Source organism: Harpia harpyja, chromosome 4, assembly GCF_026419915.1.
Source record: "Harpia harpyja isolate bHarHar1 chromosome 4, bHarHar1 primary haplotype, whole genome shotgun sequence".
NCBI lineage: Eukaryota > Metazoa > Chordata > Aves > Accipitriformes > Accipitridae > Harpia > Harpia harpyja.
This window is the reverse complement of record NC_068943.1, coordinates 29,846,165-29,872,509: the sequence shown is the minus strand read 5'-3', so window position 1 is coordinate 29,872,509 and position 26,345 is coordinate 29,846,165. Positions and strand designations below refer to the sequence as shown.

Sequence of the window (26,345 nt, the reverse complement as noted above, 5' to 3'; positions counted from 1 at the left end):
AGAGTAGACATTTTTCTCCCAGCCTACCATTGGATATCTCGACAGTGGAAAAAAGATGATTGAGTGTGACCTGTAGCTCTTGAAATTTTGAAAGAAAAGCCCCGGATTCTTCAGCCATTTCTGCTTTTGAACTGACAACTGTTTGGCGTAAAACATAAATGAGAAGTCCTTATTTCCAGCTAAATTTCCAACCCCTGATGATGTAACCCTACTTGAAAAGTGGTGGATGCATGTTTGGAGCCAAATCAAAAGCCCGTAATATTCACTGTCATTGTCTCGAAATAGTCAATTTGTGCCTCAGTTTTCTTGAGTGAGTTATACCATACCCAGCCTGCACATTCTGAAATCTGAACAAAGTGATCAAAGCTGCACAAGAAATACAGGGACACAGGAAAATAAAGAAATCACAAAGTTGATTTTTTTCTTAGAAATATATTTTGTAAGAAAACAATATTAACATTAAAAAGAAGTGTTTATTATACAGTATAAAATAATTGCTTGAATTCAACTCAATTCCTTACAAACAAACAAAAAAAAGCCTGAGGATTTGTATGAAGCCTCAATTCCTAAAGATTTAGGTCTTTCGCCTTCCATGATTCCTACCGCATTAAAGAGCAGGTTTTCCCCAGTCCATCCGTAGAGCACACAGAGAAACACTCCTAAACCCTCCCTCATTCCTTTCCCAACAAGTTGCTGTTCCCTGCCCAGATGTGCTCTAAACATCACCCGTAGTATTTGCAGCTCTCTCCTATGTCCCCCATACCCACCCTCAGATTCCATCCACCTACCTCTTTTGGCCAAGCAACTATACAAGCGACAACACATGTTGCAGCTAGCTAGAAGTCTCCCCATATTAATTTGTTGGCTAATATGAACAGTGGCCAGCCACTGACAACGTATAATGGCTGAGTTGTTCTCAGCTGTCTGTTCTCATAAAACCTGTAAGAATATCTCTTAACACTGCCATTCATCTGCCAAATCTGGCAGAAGTGTGCAGAGTTTTTAAAAGCTAGAAGGGGAGACAAAAGACAGGCAATGCAATGACATAAGCTTCACTTTTTCAGGAAACCAAGCTAAAAAAGTCATTACTCAATTGCAGAATTTACAACTTGCAGATTTTGTTGTAGGAAAATATGCCTGTTCGGTAACTATAAATACCCCTAATACATTTCTGTGGCTTATTATGTATTAATTTTTTTTTTTTTTAAGGTAATGCCAGCTTTGTAATGTCTATTACTCTCCAGGTTTGAAAGGCACCCAGTGACCAGCATTCTGGTGTAATTATTCATGATATTGGTGTGATTCCCCCCCTCCCAATAATACTGACAAGTTTAACAGAAATCTATTAAGTTAAAAAGAACAAAGATATATATTACATTTGCTAATTGCAAACAACCTCTTTTAGCTGCAATTTTTCCCATTGGGATTAAAAAGTGCACCAGTTTAACATGTCTGTACATTAAAAACAATTCAAAACATTAAATATACAAACGGCAAGAGATTTTAAATATTTTGTATCAAATACTATAGGACAATATAATTTACATTTTTTTTTTTTACACAAAACATTACACCTGAAATATAACTTTAGATATTACAGAATATAAAAATACATACTTTTTGTCTAAAAAATGTCTTTGCAGGTTCTGGCACAATGAAATACTTTAAAGGCACACTGTATTTTGGCAATCTATATTTGCAATTAGCTGTGCAACAACAATAAAAATTACCTATAATTAACCTTTTAGAACTGCACAGCCAGATGATCTCCCTTCTTCCTGGAATAGCCCTTTTAATCAGGTAAAAACTTAAGCTGAACTGTTTAGGTACTCTGCAACTCATTTCTGCCATGGCCTGAGCTCTCCAATCCTAATCCAGCAAAGCAAGAACAGACTTAACTAAGCATGTGAAAAGCCACATCAAATGCAATGAGATTAGTCATACTTTCATAACCTTTGCTGTCTCAGGGTCAGAACGCTCAACCCCAAGCAAAATTGAGCCCTAAATGCAAGTTGGGAGCCAAGTTCTGTCCTGCCCTATGTTTGCGCCAAAACTAGTACCAGTAGCACAGGTTAAAAAGTCAGGGCAGAACTTGGAAACAGAAGTTCAATAATATTAATTGCTCTGATTTCAACTACACCAATGTAAAAGTCATAATGACTCTACTGAAGCCAGTGGAGACATACGAAGTAAAACTGCTGTAAGACTGAATCAGGAGAACTATGTAATTTTGCCCTTCTATGCATTTGTGGGACTCTGCTGGAGTCAGCACAGGGCAAAAAAAAGTGTCTTTAGAGATATATGGCTTATACAGATGCAATTGGGTTGCAAAAGATATTCAGTTCTGTCTTCAAGTTGTTTCTGGATCACTGAAAACTCAAACAGTTTTCAGCACACTAAAGAAAGATTCAGTCTAAATCCCTAACTTTAAACGCCCCAAAATAAGTTGCTTCTTGTGATGAATCCAGTAGCAATGGGTTTGATACCTGGATACTTATCATTTCACCAGATTTTAATTTAAAAAACCCTCCTACATTTACGGAATAAAAATGAAATTCTGAATTCCCTGACCAGTATTTGGTGCTTCCTCCCTTCATCAACACATCAGAGCGCCTTATTTTAAGGTTTGTCTTAGTCATATATACCATCAGCTGAAGCCCTCTCTTAGTCAGGTTTCCTGAAGTTTCATGATGTCTAAAACAAATGTTGGCATAAAGGTAGTAAAAACCATCTTGATTAACAATTAGTTTTCCATCATTGAATGTCATATTTGATAAGTTTGCCTGGCCTTTGTCATGATGCCAGGACGTGAGGTTCACTTTGCGAGTTCCTGAAGAGGGGAGAAAAAAAACAAAACAAAACAAAACACAATTATTTAAAAACGTTTAACAAAACCAAACATTTAGAAAGCAATCCTTGGGTTTTAGAATCAACAGCAACTACAGTTATATAAGCTAAAGTGAATATTAGACAATTAAGATAAAAATTCTTAAGAAATTTCCTTTTTTCATCATGTACTGCCATATTTGGCTTACTATTTATAACTGCCTGTGCTCCCACCAGAACATCTGCTGGACCATGGTACAAAACACTTGCCTGGCCAATAGTTTGATTATGCTAAGCAATCATGCAACAAGCTCTGTATAGAAATTGCATTCCACCTAAAACTTTATTCAAGTAACAAATACTTGAGAGGAGAAAAGAAAAATTACTAATAAAAATACAGTAAGTCATCAGTCTTTAACCTGCAAGTGTTTGCAAGGAATAACTAAACAAAATCTGAAAACAAGTTAAACTGATAATACCCCAGAGAGAAAGCTTATGAAACCTTCCCATATTTTATGTTCTTATTACTGCAGTGATACAAAGGTAAACATATTTTCATTTGAGAACACCAAAAAAAAAAAAGAAAGGAAAAAATCAGTACAATTGTGCATCTTTAGTACTACACAGTAAGTTGCCCAGACTTTAGGTAGCACTTCAAGTATTTATGACATAACAAACCTCTTTATGCAAAACCAATGTTTAGACTTAAGCCAATGCTTGTTTAGTCATTTTGTAGATAAATAGGATAGCAGCCCACAGCACAATCCTAATTCTTTGATAATTGTACAAATACTTATAGCTGGACAATTACAGCTATTCAAGAGGTAAACTCAGATTCCTTGTCTAATATCTAGTGAAAGGTCTTAGAAAAAGAGCTTTAGGAAGACAGATGTGACTCTGGATGCATTGCTCTTTTTTTAGTTCCCTTTTTTTTTTTTATTTTAAAGTATCTTAAGTTTCAAACTAGAAACTATGAGCTGATATTCCATGCTGGGAGAAGAGTCCTCTTCAAGTTGTCTTAAGCTGGAGATCCACAAATTAGGAAAGAAAATTATTATAATATTCTCTCTGTCTCTCCATAGAACATCAGGCATATGGGAATCAAAATACATGTATAACAGTTTCCTGGTTTCAGCTGGGATAGAGTTAATTTTCTTTCTAGTAGCTGGTACAGTGCTATGTTTTGGGTTCAGTATGAGAAGAATGTTGATAAGACACTGATGTTTTCAGTTGTTGCTGAGTATTGTTTAGATCAAGTCAAGGATTTTTCAGCTTCTGATGCCCAGCCAGCAAGAAGGCTGGAGGGGCACAAGAAGTTGGGAGGGGACACAGTGAGGACAGCTGACCCAAACTGGCCAAAGGGGTATTCCATACCATGTGACATTATGCCCAGTATATAAGCTGGAGGGAGTTGGCCTGGGGGGATCACTGCTCAGGAACTAACTGGGCATCGGTTGGTGAGTAGTGGTGAACAATTGCATAGTACATCACTTGTTTTGTATATTCCAATTCTTTTTTTATTATTATTATTGTCATTTTATTATTGTTATCTTTATTAGTTTCTTCCTTTCTGTTCTATTAAACTGTTCTTATCTCAACCCACAAGTTTTACTTTTTTTTCCCCTCCCGATTCTCTCCCCCCCCTCCCACTGGGTGGGGGGGGAGTGAGTGAGCAGCTGCGTGGTGCTTAGTTACCAGCTGGGGTTAAACCATGACAAACACTTACCAAATCTGACTACCAAAAAGGACACATTAATAGAATTAACATAAGTAAACAAGCATTATTGAATTCCTTCTAACAAGTACTAAGCCTTTTCAGCTCTGCCCACGTGATGGTGGCCTGGTAAACAGGAAGCTGTCCCTTATCTGTTAAGGTGACTGAATGCTTTGTGAAAAGAAAAGGAGCTGAGAGACTGGAGATGTTTTGATTAGTTCATCAGCTCAGCACTGTCACTGAAAGCTAACTTCAGATACACAGGCACAAATGTCCCCCAGGAACCCTGGCCCAAAAGGCACCTCCTGGGTACTATCATCAAGTAGCCACATTGCATCATCTCCTGGAGGTTTGAAGCTGGTCAAGTCTCAGATGTCATTTCATTTAGATCCTGCTATTGAGGCTGTGCTAAGAGGTGGCCTGGCAGGAGGTCAGATAGGCACTGAGAGAGCACATTTGAGTCTTCCTTCCAGACCTGGTCACATTTGACACTTCAGCTTGGTTTTGGTGGCACAGTGTTAAGCAGCAGCCTGTAACACCAGCCCAGATAGCATTGCTTCTATGGCATGCGTATTATGTAGAGGTTTATCACAGTATTTTCTGTTGAGGAGCATGCCCTGCAGCAGACATCCCACAGTCCCTTCCACCTCCCCAGCATCACCACCATCCCATTATAGCACCCACCTCATCTCACAGCCTCTGCCTGCAAAAACAGAGGAATAGACAACAGTGGGAGGAGATGATCCAGGCAAGGTCCACAGGCACACCCACACAGAGGAAACAGCACTGTCCTGAGAAAGCCACACAGGCCCTGACCCTTCCTGATATGCACAAGCCACTAACACTACCATTTGTTCAGTGTAATACACAGGGCATAACACAACAGATGAGAGTTGGCCAACTTGTCCTCCTAACCGCTAGCAATTTTCAACACACAAAACTAACTCCATTTACTCCCTCCCACAGCAGTGGGACCATACAGGCACCAGAGGACCTTACACCTTAGGCTCCCAGTGCATCTAAATGCCTGCTTGGAATATTCAGTATCTTATTCTCCCAACATCAAACCAAAACAACCTATTCCCACTAAACTTTCCATGGCACATGGCAGGGCCCAGTGCCCTCTCCACCAAGCATGTATCAAGGCATGCCCCAGAACCACCAGTGCTCACAAGCATGCTAGGGAAAAGCCCCAGGTATATTTGATTAGTTAAAAAGATGCCTCTTGGATTTGTTTGTGCAGAAAGAAGTGAGGGGAAGTAGCGACAGGGGAATTTGAGAGCTATGAGTCTTCCCTAACTGCCAAGGGCAGCAACTTTTGCATGTGAGAGGAATACTTTAATAGTAGTCCAGAACAAAAAGCTTCTGGCACTCTTCCACAAAGACTTGAGCATAGCACAGGCTGTCAAAGGCAGATCATAAATAGTTGCTTCCCTATGGCTCCAGTGCAGCCAGGTAGAAATTATACAAGCAAAATCATACAGAGAAGCCATCTTCCATGCAGTGCCTCAAAAAACCCTCTGAAAACCATCAATTAATTGGAAGCCACACTAAGATCAAGTCTCTTAGCCTGGAATTATTCACCTGCAAGAGATGCTGAGATAGGGGTACCAGAATACACCACTGAAGCACTGGGGATAGCTGAGGAAGTTGTAGAACTTCTTGTGCACAGTGTTAAGTCTGCCAGAAATACTGCCCCAAGGAGGTTGGGCTACATTCAAGATGAGGACGATAGGCAAGAAGTCACTGCTTGGATCGCAGGAGAGGCACATCAGAGATACAGGACAGGAATGCTTATGTATGACGGAACAGAAAGGCATGCTGGCATGCTGTGACTGACTGGTGGCACACTGGGTAGTTGCTAGGCAGATTTTATTTACTTGGCAAGTAAACTTTTTAGTTGCCAGTCTTAATCAAGTAGCAATATTGAAGAAACCCTTAACAGGAATGCATGATTCTCTACTGAAGGAGAGAGAAGAGAGAAAATAGGTGCCACAGTCACATGTAATTGAGATGCTGAGGGGGGCTCTGGGTGAAGTTTGTTCACACTGTTTTGGTGTTGAGGGGAATATGCATCATTCATCCATGGTCGGGTGAAGGGACAAGCCAAGAGATGATGGAAGATGACCCTATCTGTTTTGAGCAGAGGATTCGCCTAGATAACTTCTGGAAGTTCCTTCGAACCTAAATTATAATGCTATGATTGTATTAACTGAGGCAGATGGGCATTTTGCCACAATTCAGAGCTTCAGAAGAGGCATGCCACAGCCAGCAGCACAGCACAAAGATGCACTGGTAGGAGTTATGCCATACAACTTTTAATGGCAGGGGCGAGCAGGCTCTCAGCACTTCTGGTGGTAATACACCCAAATTTGGAGACACCAAAACAATCAGTACCACAAAACACAGGCAGAGGGGAAAAAAAAATTAAGCATAAAAGTGCCAAATCAGCTGTCCATATATCAGCAGATCTGAAACATAACCCAAGACATGGGACAGTCAGAAATGCTGCAATACAGCATCTTCTGTGATAAAATTTGCTATGGAGCCATGAAAAAAATAGCACAAGGTAAGTCATGTTGACAGAGAAGGAAGAGGTCAGAGAGATAATGAGTAAAATAACCTTCCAGACATGGTAAAAAGCACTATAAAAAAAGTCAAGATAACACACAGTCTTTCTAGTAACTGAAGACAAATCAAAACAATGTCCTGGATATTTGTGAGCATGAACCAAGACTAATACAAATGGGTTTCAATAAAATTAATTAGTAAGAAGGAAGATGATGGGAGGGGAACAGAGGAGAAAGTAGCCCTGTATTGATATTTCGTTTGCATCCTAGTAGCTTTCAGGTACAAAAAAAACCTGAGGGAAGGACCAAAGCACTGTTTGCTCTGAAGAGCTGTTTTGGAGGCAAAGGGCAGCTAAGCCGAACCTGTAGCTGTAAATAGTTCAGACTACTACAGCGTTTTCTTAGACAGCTGAAGGTATCAATTCACATCCCAAATTATATATTTAACATTTATATTTATTTCTGTTTGTGATTTTCTCCTTTAAACTGTAACTAATTTCTGTAATCAATTTATAAACCAAAATTCACTGTTTTCACTTAAAACCTAGGTAGCATTTATAGTGACCTCTGGTTAAAACCAGCCAGCAAGCATCCAGCTTTAACCTAAGGCAGCAAACCTAAAAAATACACACAGCAAGCCAAACCACTACGGCTTCTGCAGCCAAATGATGAGTGGGGACACCAACATCTGGGAAGGGTTATTTCCCCCTCCCTCACACTCCCCCCAGCTGCAAAAGTCCATTTGGAGCTTGATACTATTGTGAACCAGGTAAAAGGAAAATGTTTCCTCGCAAACACTGCTCAGCGCCCCTTCATGAAAGGTATTCAGTAGCAAACTACTTAAAATCTTGTTTAACAGTGATGAAGACTGATTCTTTTTTTTCCTGACCTTGTTATTCTGGGTCAGAGTGATGACAGTAGAGAACCTTAAAATACTAAGAACAGATCCGTCCAGACTCACGGATGGCATAAAACAATTTAGAAGGATTTCAGATATGTAGGGTCTGAAATCAGGGGAAGAATATAGAAATTGCCATTTGCAGTCAGAGGAAACAGGATTGGAAAGAAAAACTCCTGATGACCCTCAGGCAAATTCTTCATCCTTCATGCCTGTCATTAACCTCTGTGCCACCCAGCTAAGTGGATAATGCCTCATACCAGTGAGCATGATACTAAAGTGCCTCACAACCAGGAGGTTCAGGATTCCAGCTATCCATACGGATGCAGCCCCTCACTGCCGCAATGCCCACAAGGACCGCAGAGGCTGTGCTCATGATTAACATCCTGGCAGTGCTCTTCCAAAAGAGGCGGAAGCCATATGTGCCAAATCAGGAGGGACTATGTCCAACTCATCACATTGGTAAGGGGTTGATCTCCTCCAAGGAGAAACAAAGCAGCTTGTTGTCACAGGCATTGTATTTCTGAGAGCTCCTGCAGCCTGTGCTATTAAAAAAAAAGTGAAGGCAGCAAGCAAGAGCAATGCCTTCCTTGCCATTACCCACAGATGTGTTACATTCACTCCATAGAAGGTTAATGCAGTGATGCACAACAGCAAAAATTATTCAGCTGCTAGCCCTGATAAAAATACAGTTTACAGCAACATCCAGGTAGACAGCAAATAAATTCCCCACAGGAAAAGGTGGATTTCACAAAGTGTGACACTGACACACTCTACTTATGTAGATATAAGTGATCTGTCTCTATGATTATTAAATTAACTGAATCCTTCCAAAGACAAAATGCTAAGACAAGTTTACTGATACTGCATCTTCTGCTATTGATCTATGTCAAAAGCCAAAATCTGACTGAAATAGAAGCTTGTCAGGAGGCATCTGAGCTAATGAGAAAGCTTGTAGAAATTCTGACTGCCATCTGACAAGCTGCTTAAGCTCTCTGCTTATAAAGCTCTGGATCTTGGCAATGCCAATGCACTTGAAGGGAGAAAGAATCCTATCCTTCCAGTCAAGAAACTAACACCTTGTGTACAGAAGTACTTTGTCTTTAAATAGAGCAAGAGCAAGGTATTACTATGCAGGCTGCTGAAATCTCAGATTTCAAGCCTCAACACAGCATTCCCCTTTGGTTTGGTTATATAAAACAGAAAAGCAATGCACATAGCTTAACAAGGAGTTCAGTACTGCAGAATGTATACATCTTCAGAGGAAGACAACAGTAGTGATCAATGCCCTCTCCCATCTTTAGATTCTCTAATAGCTTCAGAATAAACTGTAGTTTACTTCTACCACACCAATGATGATTGTTGCGTTGAAAATACAGAGAGAAAATTCTCAACTGACAGTGCCCCAGGGCAAAAAAGGAAACAGTACTAAGATATCTTAAAATTGTAGGAATTAATCTTTTCCTCTGGAGAGTGTTCCAAGGCAGACTCATGTCTCGTTCCCTCATACTGTACTAGCAAGGATATTCCCAAAGCCATCCAAAGATACCTGTGGGTAGAGAATAAGAGCTCTAGCAGGATAAAAAAGTGCCATCCTTTTACCACAGGGGCAGATAAAAGCCACAGGAACACTTTATTCCCCTACTCAATAGCTCAGAAACATACTGCATCCAAGTCAACACACTGACCAGAAACCCTGTTGCTCAGACTAAAACACTATGATCTTTGATCTTCCTGCTACTGGACTAGATGGATGCAGACAGACCCTTGTGAAGCTTTGGCATGTCTGAACATCAGGAAGGCCCTGGGAGTCTTGATATGAAAAAGTCTATACCAGCCCTGCAACATAAGAATGAATGGAATATGACAAAACCTTTTCCACATGCCATTAGCAGAAGGAAACACTTGCTATAAATTCAGCCCTGTGCTATGAGAGTGCAATATACCCACAGAAGGCAGGGAATTAGCAGGCAAGTTATAGTAATGACACTGGGACTGCAGTTCTAGGTTTTCAACACCTCAAAATGAAAGATGTGCTTCCTTTACGACAAGTTCTTACACTGACAGGCACCTGACATGCGTGTTGTGTATTCATATAAGATTCTCAGCTTCCAGATCCACCCTGAAGACAAATGCTGCGTTACCCAGTACAGACCCAATTACACTTCAGCACACAAAAGGAGTGCTGCCGTGAAGGGTTGAATAGGTGGACATAAGACATTCTTGAATTTTACAACAGAAAATAACACATTTCTTCATCTGACAACAGGACATACAAAAAAAAAAATCTTATACTCAATGGAAGTTAAACATCTTCCAACCTGCAATATCTGAATTCTGGCCAATCTTTGTACTGGTATATCATTGTATGTATGTGTGTATATATGCACACATCTGTGTGTATATATACGTAGAGCTGATGTCCACTGTGAGTGAAGAACTCCAGATGGGCCTTACTAGCCAAAGAAAATAAGAAACTTCAGAAGAGAGCATTCAATGCATATCTTCATTCCTCACCTGAAGACAGCACAAAGAGGCAGGCCAAGCCCTAAGAGCTTGACCCTGAAAACTGGTCATTTGAAATGGAGGCCATTTAGCACGTAACTGACTGATGTAAGATACCCAAGGCAAAGGGGAACTATCCTCCTGTTAACATTACCCCTGCTGCCTCTGAAATCCTTCAACGCATCCAAATTATTCTCATTATCAAAAGCCATTTCTGATATCCCTGCCTGTTGCTAGTATTGCTGAACTATTTTCATATACTTCACTGTTTAATACATTTATAGTAGCATTGGAAGTATTCACTTAAAACTGAACTTACCAGATGGAATATTCTTATCATCAATAATAAGATGGGCAAATGGCTGCTTCTCAGGTTTGTTCCTCTTGTATAGATCCATTCCTAATGCCTCCATTGCAGCTAGAGATAAAAGAATCGCATTACCTCAGAAAGACAAGTTTAGCAGAACTAAAATATTTCTTATTCATAAACCAGCACCTACCTTTTTCTGGTCTCGGTGGCACTCTTCCCATGACACGCTGCACCTCCTAAAATGAGAAAGAGCCATTGCTTTGATGTGGTCTTGGGTTTGTAATATTAGCGTATTGCAGGCAGTTTGCACAATTACAACACTCTGTGTATATATATATATGGGGGGGTTGTACGACCTACAATATATTCAGATGCCTGGGATACATACTGTCATATTTACGTGATGTATAATATGAACACACAGTTTAGCTGCCACAACCAAATTACTTCCTCTGTCCAACACTTCTGATAAAGGTGAATAGGAATGATGGTGTGTATGATCACTGCACTATTTATTGAAGTAGTGGTGACAGGACATTTACAACCTTTCCTATTTATTGCACTTGGAATATTTCTCTAAGTATAATGAAACAATGACTGCTAAGAATGCATCACATAAAACAATGGAGTTTATGAACAGATTTAATTACTTGGGGTCAAAAGGTAACAAAAGAGGCAGTTCTACATAGGGACTAGTGTGTAATCACACTAACAACTAAGGAAAGCTAAGCTCTAAATTTCATTTGTGATGAGCAAAATGATGAGGTAAATAAAAACCTCCACCCCTCACACTTGACCACTAACAGGGAAGGTTGCAAGACTACAAGGCTTTATAATCAAAGCTCACTTCTAACAAGGTATGCAGGAACTGAAGGATTAAGCACCTTCCACATCTGTACTGGGCCAAATGGACTGGGTGCCAGAGTTTGAAGTATGCATTTTTCAAAACTGCAGATGAATTTTAACATGAATGAAACCCATGTTACTCAAAACCAAGAACAGCACAAGCAACAGACATCAGGCACCCCAAAAAGCCTTGCTTTTAATAATCCACATCTGTTTTCCTCTTGAGAAAACATACAAACAGCAGTTTTCAAAAATCTAAGCAGCCTGTTCTTGTTACAAGCCTGGACTGAGCCTTGGTAATATTAAATTCAATCCTCAGTTCTGTCCCCTGTTACCCCATGACTCTCTTAATCTGTTTTCTAGAAAACAGGGGTAATATTCTACTTGCTATTCAGAATACCTCATACCATGGAGCCATCAAGATGTTTAGTAAAAGGAAACACTTTGCTGAAGATAGCAAATCATATCTCATCTTTGAAACCTGAGAGTGGTCCTTTGTTTTGTCTTTATGTCACACATATTGCTCTTTGTCTGATTCAATACCACGTATATGCAATATGCCTCAGATTTGGCCACATCAGCAATGTTCCACTGTGCTCTCAATCATTGCAGTGTTTTAGAATTTGAAATTCTGCTTTGAAAACACCTGAAGACCTGCTTTTATGTCATTTTGCAGCCACAGTGAAACCTGTAATGCCTTAGCCCATGCATTTACTACTCTCACTTTCCCCTTTCAGTAGGTGTTTAAATGTTAAACCAAAATGAAAAGCCACAGCAGTATGGAAGTTGTAGTATGACTATCAAAGCATAATACTTCAGCAGAGGTATGCTGATTTTGTAGATAAGAATCATTAAGATGCTTTCTGCTGTAGAGACGAAGAAAAGCAGAAGAATTGCAACTTCAAAAGAAGCAAAACTCATGTCCACCTCCCCCATTTACATTCACTTCCCCTCTCTGATCTTCCTACTTTAATGTCAGTTCTAGGAGCACGAAAATGAACCTCAGTTCTAGGAGCTACACACCAGCATCAGCCTCTAGCCACGCTTGAGCTCTTTAACTTCATCAGAAGTAGAAAGACAACAAAAAATTGCAAGCACTAGATACTGTGAAAAGTGGCAAAGGCCTCTGAAGAGAACAGGACATAAGGCAGAAGAGACTGGGAGATGGACCACACTCTCAGAGATTACTGCACCGCACCTACTCCCAACCCTTTCCCTAGAAACAGGAGACTCCTTTTTTTTCTTGCTTTCTTAATAGAAACTTCTCAGATGTGGAATCTGCTTTCATATCCTTTCTTTCTGGGTGTTGTGAAAATGTCGTTGCCTGGAGAGCCTACTGGGCAGATCCAAAAAGAGCTATGTACATTTTAATCCCCTATTATCTAAACTGGTACTAAAAAAAAATCCCATGGTTGGTAACTGCACAGCCCTTGAAGTCTCTGAATTGGCCAATTGTTATCCTCCTCTTAACCTACATTTTTCTTAGGAGTATAGAGTTCTGCTTCTGCACGTTTCCAAAGATGCTCTAGCTTGAGCAGCTGGGGACCTCACCTTCTGAGATCTAGCAGCATGACTCAGCTCATCTTCCATGCAGAAAGGCTGTGGTCCTCATGAAATGCAGTCTGAGCTGGTTTCTTTCTAAATGTTGGTGGTGCTGTTCATCCACAACATCACCACTTGGTAAGCACAACAGCTACCCAGGAAGACTTGGGTCCACAACTCTCCTCGTCCTGATGGTCTTGAGCCTACTTTCCTGTTTTCTAGGAGCATCTCTCTCTGACAGGAACACCTTCCTGTGCTTGTCTTGAAGCTATGCTACTATGCAATTAGGAATGCAAGTGTCATTACAACAAAAGGGAGATTATAAGCGTGAGCCCAACACTAACACACTGAGAAGAGCTGGAGACTGGCTCACGTCCATTGGCTCTTTTGTGTGCTTGTCATTGGATTAGAAATGGCTAGCCTGTGGCCAGAAAACAGAAATCCTCCATCAGCTGAGTTCTCCAAACACTGGACTAGGGTCAAGTTCTTTATTTGATTCTGACCAGCCCCACAAAATTTTGATATTCCTTCCTGTTCAGTTGCCCAGGCTTCCAAAAGGAAACTGAAATATATGAACCTGTCCCTAGATAGAGACAGAGCTGTGGGTTTCCTCCTGAAGAATAAGTAGTCCAACACTTCTTTTGATTTTTTTTACTTCATGCTCCTACAGTTCCAAGGTGCTGATAGACAACCTACCTTAGAAAAGAAACATTTTAGCATGTACTTGCTTCTGACCCTGAAGGACTCAAGGACCACATTTTTCAATGGATGACTGAAGATATCCAGACATCTAAAGATGGCTCTTAGTGGGATTATAAAAATCTCCTGGTATCCTTACTGCAAGAAATTAAAAGCTAGGATTTTCCAAATCTTTAAAGTATCAACTGCATTCTTTAGCACCTAAATATCTTTAAGCATCTCATACCTGATCACAGTGTACACTACCATTAAGAACGTGGAAACAGCTCAACAGAACCTGTCACTAAGACACTGCTATAATGGCATGAGAACTGCTGACAAAATATTACTAGTGACTTCTCTTAAGATTGCCACCCACAGAACCATGTGCACTACCAAGCTGTTAACTTATTTTTAGAAAAACTGTACACAAACATCACACCACTCTGTTAGTCTTATGATAAGCCACACTTGTACACCTTTGCATCATTTTCTCACTGCCCACCAAGTCAACTCTGCTGGCCTGCTTCCCACATTCCAACCTCCTTCATACAGTCACTGTTTAAACAACAGACAAGCAGCCAGTCACAAAAATGAAAAATGTGTCTTCCTTCATCCAAAAAATTTAAAAGGTCATTGGGAAGTTGCAAAACTTTCACATTTTAAAAGCTAAAAATCATGCTTTAAGTGCCTGGATAAGATTAAGATTGGATTAAGAACTGCTCTTTCCTCATCCACAGCAGGCTGAAGGTTTTAACCCTTAGCTTCTCAGCATCTTCAAAACAAAAACAACTCTTGGTCTTCAAGTTATGTCCAATGTTGAGGATGCAGAGATAAGGCTACATTTGAACACGTGACATTTGTGAACAGTTTCTCCTCTCCTTTGGATTTTACAATATCTCAGTACCTACCCTGAGCAGCTATAAGTAGCCTTTTGAGACCAATCAGAAGAGAACCCCTCTGGACAAGTATTGCTTCAGCTGTGATCTTAAATCTCCTTTATGTGGTTGTTTCTTCTACTACCCAATTGCTTTAAGTCCAGCTAATAACAGGAAGAAGTATCTGATTATATTGCCGGAAATTCAGCAATTTGAAGAATGCTAATCAGGAAGGAAGTGAAATGGAAAGTACGTGAACCGATATTCATCAGAAGATAGTTTAGAGATCAGCACTACAACCTCTATCCAAATGAGTAGTCCATTGCCTGCAGAAAAAAAGAGGCATGTAAGGTTGTAGGATGGAAACTGTGAAATTTTAACAACTTACGGCAATCACTCATGAAACCTTCACTTTGTCCATAAGTACATGCATTTTAAACATCTGCTAAGTATATAGATGTCTTTATAAGTGCTGCCCTGGAGGTCTAGCAAAGTACTCTGTTGCCATGTGAGAGACTAGTTTATGCCTGAACTCCCCAAGCTGCTAGAAACTGGGAGTATTGCCAAGAGAAGTTACTTATGAATTGACCCAAGATATGTTTGTAGTCCTTTCTACTTCAAGCTCATAACAGACTTCGTAAGAACTGTGGTTAGTGCATCTGGACTGCCAAAAGGTTTTTAGGGTTACATGCAAAAAAAAAAGATAAAGCAAACAGACAGGCTAGGAAAGTATATTATTTGTCTGCTTCAAAGTTTATATGCAATATTGAAAAAGTGCTTTTTACTGAGTAAGCTGCTCCCTAAGTAGTATTTTTAACCTGGAATATGTTAAGGAATTCACCATTAGATTTTGATTAAAAGAAAATCTTTTAATTGTTTTTTCAGGAGACAAATGTTTCTAGACCCAACCTTACAGCCCTACTACACTGGTTTTCATAAGAGCACTTTCATTTTCAACATCAATCCCTGCTTTAGATTTAAGCACTAGGTCTACAGGTGTGCAAAGAAAACAGATGAGAACCAGCGCGGTAAGCTAAAAGCTGTAACCAGACCATAAACCTGAGCAAAAGCAAGTTGTCTATTTTCATTTCCTGAACAGCTTAAATTGCGAAAGACAAAATATTGAAAAAAAATCACAAAACAAACGGTATTTTAAAGTGTTCCATTTCAGTCACCTAACACGCTGCCAATTCAGATAAGGATACTGGTTCTTGAAACACGCACAGGTTAGATTCTCCTTCAGAAAAGTGAAGAAAGCACAGACAATAGGAAGCCTCTTTCAAGTCACATTAGCTGCATTCCCACACATAAAGGACTAGCACAACTGGAAGTAAGATTCAGCTGCACATCTGCCCTTCATTGTAGGAAAGCCAATGAAAGGCAGAGCTTACAGAACATGATAAAGTATAATTTTGCCTTAACACTCTTTCTTTCACTTTTCTGATATACCAAAAAGATGCAAGTGTAGCCCCAGGCAAGCATTTTCCTATCTTTATTTTTCTCTGTGTCATCAATATATGACAACAAAGCATCCAGAACAGTGACACGGCTACTTAATACATTCTGTTGCATTCAAAGAAAATTCAGTCTGATTACTTTGGCAAGGGAAATTTTATTGTTCTCAAACTAATGGTCATCAGCCAAAAAAGTTATCCCTACTCACTACTTATCTTGGCCACGGACATTGCAGCATTTAACCTCCATCCAGAATGGCAGGATATGCAGCCTCAAGTAAAGCCAATGCCTTTGTTGAGTAACCAGCAGCGAATGACCAGAATACAGGGCTTCCCATTCACTTACTGTAACAAGCTCCTTACTCTGTCATGGGAGCTGCACGAACGAGCAGTCTAGTACCAGCACACAGAAGTAGGTGTAGTGAGAGTCGCTATAAAATGCTGCAAGAAAAAACTACTCCTACAGATTTAACCCTTTTTTCCCCCTTACATTTTTAAAGGAGGTGGCTAGCAAAAGGGACAAGACATGAACTCCTAGGTTTCTTTAAGTTTTGTTCACAAAAAGATCTGTCACTCAGGGTACTCTGTTAAAAGCAAACACTACATTAGCAAAATTAAAGTACTATATAATTAACTCAAGTACAATTCACTCTCTAAAGCGTATGTGAGTTCAGCTCAAATCTAATGTAGTACCCTTTATGAAAAACTGACAGTCCTATGCAGATGCGAAGAAGTAAAGTTGTAATGGATCTGGTAATCCAGGAAAACCAAATACCACAGCAGACATTCAGCTGTTAAATAGTACAGAATTAGCACTAAACACTATCATGAGCACACAAAGAGATCAAAGGCAGTAACTGCAGTAAGAGGTGATTGTGACATATATCCAGCTTGCCTAGGCTTCCGCATTAGGACTGACTTCCTTAGCTGACTACTTTTGTTATTTGTGTTTGGAAACAAGCTGTCATTCTCAACTGCTGGGCAAAGACTGCCCAGTTATTGTGCTATGGCAAAGTAGTTGTTCTGCCAGTGTGGGAATGGTCTGCACAGAACAGAGAACTGGCAAAGTTCTTTCAAAAAAGAAAAAGGAGATACTATCCCTCATTTGGGGCTGCAGAAAGAGTAAGAAACAAGAGCAAATGTTCTCTCCTCTGTCTTTCAGGCAATATTTTGCTTGTTGATGATCTTGACTTGGGAGAATCTTGTCAGAAACAGAGTCATGAAGATTGCTTTGAAAAAAAATGTGGAACTGTCCTTTTTTATGAACATCCAAAGTGTTGGCAAACCTATACAAATATTAGGATAAATTACTACCATCCTGGCCCATCCAAATATCAGAATGGCCAATCAACTAACTGCAATCATAGTTTTCTCAAATCTTTTTAAGACTTCCTCCCTTAAAAAAAATAAAAAATAAAATGTGTTTGAATACAGAATTGGTTAACCACTACCAGGTTCATGAGTGAACACAATATGATCTTGGATGCAACTTCAGGTATTATTTGAACACCAGAAAATATAGAACTTACCTCCAAATACAGATGTTAGAAAAATTGTTGTAGGTTCAGCAGGAGCATGAAATAAAGGAATACACAGTCTGTCTGCCACTTACCTTCTGCACAGCTCTTTGGAGAGCCTGCTTCATGCTTCTACATGATTCTGGCATTAACTTCCCATCTTGATTTTCAAAGGATGTATCATGCAAATCTGTATTTTCTTGATGTCCAAAAAGTGTTCTGACACAGTGTGCATGTTCTTTTGAAATTCTAGTAGGATCCATCTGAAACAAAAATGTAAGCACAACCACAGTGTTAAGTGTCTGTCCAAGAGACATCAAAAGCATCTAAGTCAGGGAGAATTTTCAACCATCTGAAATTTTGGCACCTAGCTAAGTTTATTATCTAAATTTTCATTGTAAACAATGAAGAGAGAAAAAGTTCCCCACATGGAAGTTTATTTCATCCAACAAGCGTGTGAGATAGGAGAATGAATTATCTTCTGGAGCTGCCTAGTTCATTAGCTTAGACTAGGTATGCGACTTTCAAAAGTTAAAGATAAATCCCACTCTTACAGTAAAATCAATAATCCTGAATTCCATTTTTCGACCATTCAGTACAATATCACAGTTATTTTAGCAGGCAACATACACAGCCATCCTATCTCTAAAAACTATAGTTTGCAAGACAACACACAAATGCCAAATAGAGGAATCTGGGGAAAGTATGTACAACATCTAGCACATCATTTTCAAGAGGAGAAACAGAAGAATAGAAGCCAGTTGTCACTGAAACTATTCTGTGGGCAAGAGAAATATTGCTGCATGAAACAGTCACCAAGTAAGACTGCACAAATTCAGAAAGACCAAAAGATGATAAAAGTGTACCACAAACACCTCTGCTTCATGGGACAAAGACTGGTAAATTTAGAATATCTGCAAGATATTTTTAGCAATCAGTCTTTGTGATTGAATCAAGTATACTTTTAAACTGTAAGTTTAGAATACTCCTGAATTCTATCAGTTGGATAAATTGAAAGGATATTCCAAGGATTACAATTGTGCCTTGGCAGAGTTTAATTGCAGAAATATTATTTAAACCATTCCACCCTCTCTTCCTATACCCCATATACTTTACACTCAAGAGATATTAACCACTATCTTTCAGAGATGGCCTAAGACTCTCAGCAATTGTTTTAAACTTGTATTTATTCCACTTTTACTTCAGGCTTGAAGAAGGGTTTGTGCACTCAAAACCTTGTCTAGGCTCTCTAACTGTATCAGCTGGTCTAATAAAGAACATTTACTTCTGTCTTTCTGCATAAGGTGGAAGGAACAATTTTATCTGAGAATTACAAAAGGTAATACATTATTTGTAAACACGATGAGGGAATGCCAAGACATTATGGATAGCGCCTGACCAGTGTTCAGTTTCCTGTAACATAGCACTGAACAAAACAGAACATCAAAAGGAAGTCTTGCAGAATACAAAACAGCCAGAGTGAATCAAACATGTTATATCATTTGCTCACATGAACATGAATTCGACTCCCTAACCCCAAAGAAGAACCAAGTTAACTTAAAAACATAAGGTTAGGATTACAGAGGTGAATTTAAGTCTACACCAGCCAGGCAGCCATCCAACAAGCACACACTGCACAGAAGCATTTGTTGCACAGATGGCAACACCAAACCCTGTCCCCTCCATCACCATCCTTCTGCTGAAGTCTCCAGATGAGAGCTGTTTGCCCAATTCATTCAGACCAACGCCAGCCCCTAGTTTAGCTGTTTCAGTTATCCCTGCAGATTTGGAATGAAACAGGTCAGAAAAGGCTCACCTGAAGATCAGAAGATGCCACAGCTTTGAGCAGAGGGGTAGACATGAGTTACAGAATGGCTTGGAGGCAGTACCATCTTCCTGGGATGGCCTGACACAGCTGAATCCAAAAGAAAATCCATGTATAGCCATTACAGCTCTAAGAATTAAGCACTAAAAAGTACACTAATGACTTCTTAAGTCAGCTAGTACAGTGCAGCCCCATTAACTGTTTAAGCTGATCTAAACCAGCACCTCTGTGCTCTCACCTTCTTTACCACAAAATTTCATTCCTGGTTCTCAATCTCTTCCAAATCAATAACCTGGCAGGAATTTTTGCTGCTCTAATTTCCTGAAAGATTAACACCCTGAAAACAGCTCACTCCAGGTACCAGACAAGCATCAGCACCAGTACAGGGTCAGGCACAGGAATGAAAGAGCAGGAAGGCAGCATTAGTTGTAATGACTGTAAAATTGCACCCACCCTAAAAGCATCTCTCCCAGTATGTTCCACTAGTATCCAGAACTCAGAAAATCAACTGTAAACTGAAAGGAAAAAAAATGAAGCACAAAATGTTTACCAACAGCTGCTACAAGGCAGTTAATACAGAATGACCTGGGTTGGAAGGTACCTCTGGAAGTCTCTAGTCCAGCCACCTGCTTGAAGCAGGGCCAACTTGTAACTTACATCAGGTTGGTCAAGGCCTTGCCCAGACAAGCTTTGTGGAATCTCCATCGATGGAGACTTTCAACCTCTCTGGGAAAACTGTTCTACAATTTGACCACTTTTATTGTGTAAAAACACTGGTTTTGATGACCAGCTACAGTTCTGCTAGCTGCAATTTATGACTGCCTCTTGTTTTTGCTGTGCACTTCTGAAGAGCCTGTCTCCATCTTTAGGTAGCTAAAAACAGTCATTAGCTTCCCTCACCTTTGTCGGTTCTTCATTAGGTTCAAAGAACCCAGTTGTCCATTTCTATCCCTAGGTCCCTACCTATCACAGTGGTCTTCTGCTGGAGACTCTCCAGTTTGTTGATATGCCTCTGGTACTGAGGGACCCAAAATAGGACCCATTATTCCAGATGTAGCCTCTTATGTTGGGGTTGTTACAGACCTGAAGGAATTAGGGTCTTCAACAGGATCTGGATATCTAAGTCTTCTCCCCTCCACACCCATCACAGGACAGAAGGTAGAAAACCAGAGCAAATAACTGCCAGTAGATACTCATTTTTATCAGTAATTCTACTAGTAAGAGACTATTATCCCAGTTTGGGATTTATTAAACACATCTTTTGAAAAGTAGACAAGAAAACTAGGTTTTACAACACAAGGATGATGAAATTTGTAAAGGCCTGAGCGTCCAGCATGACAAATCATGCATAGCGTAGACTTAGAGCTATCACCCATCAGCAATCAGTCAAATATGTCACACAACACTGCCAGCCACAACAAATGTGCCAGAACAGCATGAGCAGGTTGTACAGAAGCACTTACTCAGATTATAGTTTATCTGCTGAAGGCTTAAGACAGAAAACCAGCATCTCTGCACTTACAGTTACAAGATTGAAGGCTTAATGGAAACACTGTAACTGATAGCTTCAGCAACTTAAAAGGTGTGCAGCCCTTTCTGACAAAATGCAAGTCTCCAGAGGTTTAGCTTTTAATAAGCTGAAGCTCTGATCTTGGGAGTAGCTAGCCTACCTGATTGCCCTTACCTTTTTCAAAGAATACCTAGTATTCACCACATTTAACCATGGAAATTAGCTCGCTCGTCTGAAAAGGCATTCTCAGAAATCCCGCTTCTTTTATCTTTACAAAGAACATGTACTGAACTGCCATGGCTGGAAATAGACATTACCAAGCACTGAGACCAAAATTGTGGGCAAGAAGTGATGTACATCAAAACTTTCAAGGCCATGTATTGAGAAGAACTTCTGAAGAGCCAGATGAAATACCAGAACAGTCTACAGGATGCAGCTTGCTAAACTGCAAGGCACAGAGACCTTCAGCACAAAGTCCTAAAGATTTAATACCTGGAAGAAACATCAAGATGCAACCAAAAATATTGGAGAAAGCTTTACAACACGTTAAGTAAGCTAAATACCCTAGAGGAATTAACCTATTTAAAGAGAGGAGTGTCTAGCTTATTTTTCCTATGTTACTGCTGTGTATACATCCTTTGTGTCTGACCTTGGAATCAGATCAAATCTTTCGGTGCCCCTTGATTTTCAGCATCCCTCACCATTTTAGTTGCATCTCTGGACTCTTCACCTAACTCAGGGCAGCCAAAATGAACTCCAGCATTGTGGGAGAGACCAAATGAATTTACAGAATTAAGAACCAATTTTCCGATGTTAAAAGGATTCCATTTGGTTTCAAAAGATACAATACGTTCCAGCCACCTTTAGCTATTAAATGTTGCCTCAATTACACAATGTTACTGTATCACATTCTGTACTTAGTCCTTACAATAAATGTTTAACTTTTATACTTGGACTTATTTTCAAACTTAAACCAATTTCCAGATTATCAAGTATCACTTTGCACTCCATGATCTTTCTTAACCACCAAGAAGGGATTCTTCCAGGCTTCCAAAAAGTGCTAATGACCCCCAGCAAGCTGTTTTCTGTTAGCCACTGCTCTAGAACACTCACAAAACTTTAGATGAAGTCTGAAAGGCGATTGTTTAAAAACATACTGTAATCAGAGTACCACAGATGCATGAAATGACAATAAAAATCTGACTTCCCAGTCCCCATTTATCCAAGTGTGAATTCTTCAATATGGTAGAATACTTAACATTTGTACAGACTTTTTTTTTTAATAGGAAAAAATGGATAATCTTGGAGTTCTAGGTTAAACTATGGAAGTTAGACATCCAGCCCCCACATGTGGATTTGAGCACTTCCAGCTTGTTCCATTGCCCTCCAGTTCAGTCAGTCAGCGTTAGACCAGATTCCTACTCTTTCATGATCTAAGTACGTTAAGAAAATGGGCCAGAAAGAAAAGTTTAAAAGGAAAGCTTTTGGAGACTATACTTCAGCATTTACCAGTGAAAGTTAAATAAAATACTTTGCGCTCTCACCTTGTGCTGCGCATGAGTCTCTATTATGTGATGATCTCCAGCTGCTCTGAGTATCTAACTAAATTTTGATGGCATTTTCATTCATCATGAGCAAATATTCTTCATGAAGTATAAGCAAAATAAACACTTAAGACCAATACATTTTGTTAGTGTTTAATTTCTTGGGTTCAGCACATTGCACAAGATGGTCCAAAAAGAAAAGCAAGAACATCTTAATTTTTTACATTTCAGAACACTGTTACGAGAATATTGGTAAAATTCAATTCTTAGCTTTTTCTTTCTTTTTAAATATACCAGCTCATTGTCTCATTTGCATTGCGCTGCATTATTTCTTGGCCACAAACATGTGTTTACCCGTGAAAATCTAGTGTCAGTCTTAGTTATGTGTCTTGTGAAATTCCAAATGCTCAAGCCACAAAATAAACAAAACTAAGGAAAAACCGAAACCTCAACTATTGTCTCAGCTCATATTGTGTCATGATCCAGCCCAAACAATTTTATGCAAATACAGATAAAATGTGTATGGTAAAACTGAGTCAGAGTTTACTCAGCCTCTTCGGTAGAGCTTTAAAGAGCTTGTAAAAATGCATAATTTCTCAATATGAGCCTATACAGTAAAATCTTGCTAATTCACCTTTGGTTAATTCACCAACCAAACAACTCAAATCTTTTGATGCACAGATTCTGCTATTAACTTCTCATTATTTTAACAAAATACACCACTATACTTAGGTTCTGTTATTACAGTACAAATTTAGATAGTTGAAATTTGTACCGAAAAGTACAAATTGAGATAGCTTAATACAACTAAATTTGACAGCAATCTTTTCAAAAGAAAGAGGTCGGATCATGTCCCATATAAATAAAACAATCTGCCAGACAGTTAAATAAGACTTAATTTTTGCAGGACCTACTACATTTTTCCATCTACCTTATTCCACCATAAGAAATTGACGAACAAGTATGGATTACCATATCTTATTATTATGAATTATGTACTTACTTCAAAAGCATACTTATTATTCTATTTTTCAGTGATGGCAAAGACGACATTTCTCCATTAGAAATGTTTCAGGCAATGACTTCAATCAAGTCTACATCTAGCTACATCATCTCTTTTAGATGTTTCAGAAGTTCAAGTTTACAAAGGACTCCATCCAACAGCATTATTCCAAATCTACAGGGACAAGAAACTGGCAAGAGAATTAAGCTGCCAAACGCAGAATTACACCCAGACTATGCAATTTTTTAAATCAAGGAAGCAGAAGAAAAATAGCCATTATGGTAAGAAAGCTCTGTTTACCCTCTGTTAGGCATGTGTGAAGCACTGACATGAACCTATCAGGAAGAGTCCTTAGTAAGGGCGGGGGGGGTAGGTAAAGAGAATGGAAAAGCAGGGTTTTCAAAAAGTACACTTCGATTAGTTGTTTTGATTGCAGTGGCTCTCTAGCCTACTAATCAATGTATAGCTGTGCATTTCTACGAGCTATGTTTTGACAAAGATGTTGTTTCAAGTTCATGCAGATCTGGAGTGAAAAACATTTCTCTGCCACAAGCTGAAGGAGGCATTAATTTACTTCACTGTCAAGCCAACAAGTAACTTTAAGCTACTTTACAACAAGTCCCAGAAATTAAATGTCACTCTTCTGAAGCACACAGGATATGATTAACTAAGTACTGTATTGCTGTTCCATTTTATTTTTGTAAAAATGGCAAACACAAAGCCATTGTCGGTAAGAAAATATGAATTGGCCTGCATAATAAACGATCAGCTGCATTACTGTATATTTGATAGTCACTCATTCGTTTAAGTGGGTTTACGTTCGTGCAACATCTGTTTTTCGGAGTGCACTTTAAGAAATCCAGTCTGCTACGTCAAGATCAAGTGCATCTACCTAGAAAGTAAACCAAAAGAAACAGGTTTCCACTCCCTGCTGACTTCAGATGAAAAGTACACACAACAGAAGTACCGCTTCCATGAAGGCAGCAAGACCCGTATTAACAGAACTAATTAGCATCCAATGAAAGAGCCAAGCAGAAAGCTAACACCTAGCCCTGAGAAGCAACCAGCTGGCAGCCCTCCACTTCCTCTGAGAGGGCTCAGCCGTGCGGCTAAGACACAGCAGCGAGTGAATCCAGCCAGCCAGCCGAGCCGTTTCCAAGAAGCGGGCTCCTCTTCTCTCCGAAAGCCTAACCGCTCATTCACCTCAGCTCCCCCGCAGCGATACCTCCCTGTGCTCCTTTCTGCACACACCGCTGCCTCTTCTGAAGCATCCCAGGGCAGCCTTGCGGCCTGGCAGGCGAGGGGCGGCTTTCCTCTTCAGAACCGAGCGGCCGATGCCCGCTAACGCACAGACCCCGCTCCGCAGGGCCCCTGCGCAGTCTGAAGGACAAACGGTCCCAAGTGGTGGTGTGTGGTGGCTTTTTGAGTTTTTTTTTTTCCCCCCCTTAAAGACATTTCTCCCGCTGGTGAAACACTTACGGCAACCAAAGACCTCAGCCGTGTCACAGCCCTCTCCGGTGAATAACGGAAAGCTGATCATTAAAAACCAAAGCCCCACAAGACTTCAGGTGACCCCTCAGTCGGGGACCCCTCATGTCCGACCTCGCTGAGAAACCCTGCACCCCAACACACACCCGCAGGCCAGACCACTACCTAGAACACCTCAGGCTGAGCAGCTCCAGCGACCAGGGGACAGCACAGCCCGGGCAGGGTACCGGGAGCCCTCCGGCCTGACCCCCTCTCAAAGCTGAGCCCCCTTCAGAGCCCGATAAAGGTGTTCTCTGACTTTTTTTTTTTTAAATCAATCGCCTCAGTCCCACTGACGAGAGGACCTTCCCCCCCCCTCGCCTTCCGAAAGGTGCGAAGCGGTCGCTGCCGCCCTGCCCGGCCTCTCCCTCACAGCGCGGCTACCGGGAAGGCGGGAAGGGGCCGCCACCACCGCCCCCCTCACCCCGCCGCCGTCGCCGTCTACCGGGCGCCGCTTACCTGAGCTCGGAAGTAGAGGAAGAGGGCGACGCTGCAGACCACCTGCCCCAGCCCCAGGAGAACCAGGGCGGCGAGGAGGGAGCGGGAGGCGGGCGGCGGGTGGGCCGGCAGCGGCGGCGGCGGCGGCGGTGGCGGCGGCGGGGCGCTTTCGTGGGCGGCGCCGCTGCCCAGCTCCTCGGAGCCGCGCAAGTACTTGGTGTAGTCTCGGCTGGCGCGCCGCATCGCGCTGCGGGCAGCTCCCCCTCGGAAGGCTCCACAGGCGGCCGGCGGCTCGGCGGAGCTCCCCAACCTCGGCAAAAAACAACCCCACCGCCCCGGCCGGGCACCTCTTATAAACTGGGCGGCCAATCAGCCCCAGGCGGCGTGCCACTGCCTCTCTCTCCCCCCCCCCTCCTTCCCTGCCGCCACACACATCACCACCGCCCCCTCCTCGCCTCCCCTCCCCGAGCAGAGACCGGCCCCCGCCGCCCCGCGGCGGGAGGGTCGGGTCGGGTCGGGTCGGGCCCGCCCCTGCCCCCGGAGCCCCGGCCTCCACCGCCGGGCCGGTCGCCCAGCGATCGCGGTTAGGGCTGCTCCTCCTCTCGGAGCGAAACTCTTCGCCTCGTCTCCAGCCATGAGTGAACAAAGTAGAGGCTGCCCTTGCTTCGGCCGGCTCCTGCCGGCCGTCGTCCCCTTGCCCCCTCCTCACCGTTGCCCCTCACCCCTCCGCTCAGGTTAGCAATTCCCCCCGGGCGGCCCC

General features: G+C 41.2%; 1 protein-coding gene across 1 annotated transcript; it reads right to left on the bottom strand.

Moving 5' to 3' along the window:
* Positions 1-466: 466 nt before the first annotated feature.
* TNFSF11 (TNF superfamily member 11) lies at positions 467-25,886 on the bottom strand. Its single transcript, XM_052786065.1, has 5 exons — positions 25,607-25,886; positions 17,834-18,001; positions 11,014-11,059; positions 10,833-10,931; positions 467-2,830 (listed from the first exon to the last, which is right to left on the bottom strand). The coding sequence occupies exons 1-5, from the start codon at positions 25,826-25,828 to the stop codon at positions 2,409-2,411; spliced, it is 957 nt and encodes a 318-aa protein (XP_052642025.1). The 5' UTR covers positions 25,829-25,886; the 3' UTR covers positions 467-2,408.
* Positions 25,887-26,345: the final 459 nt, after the last annotated feature.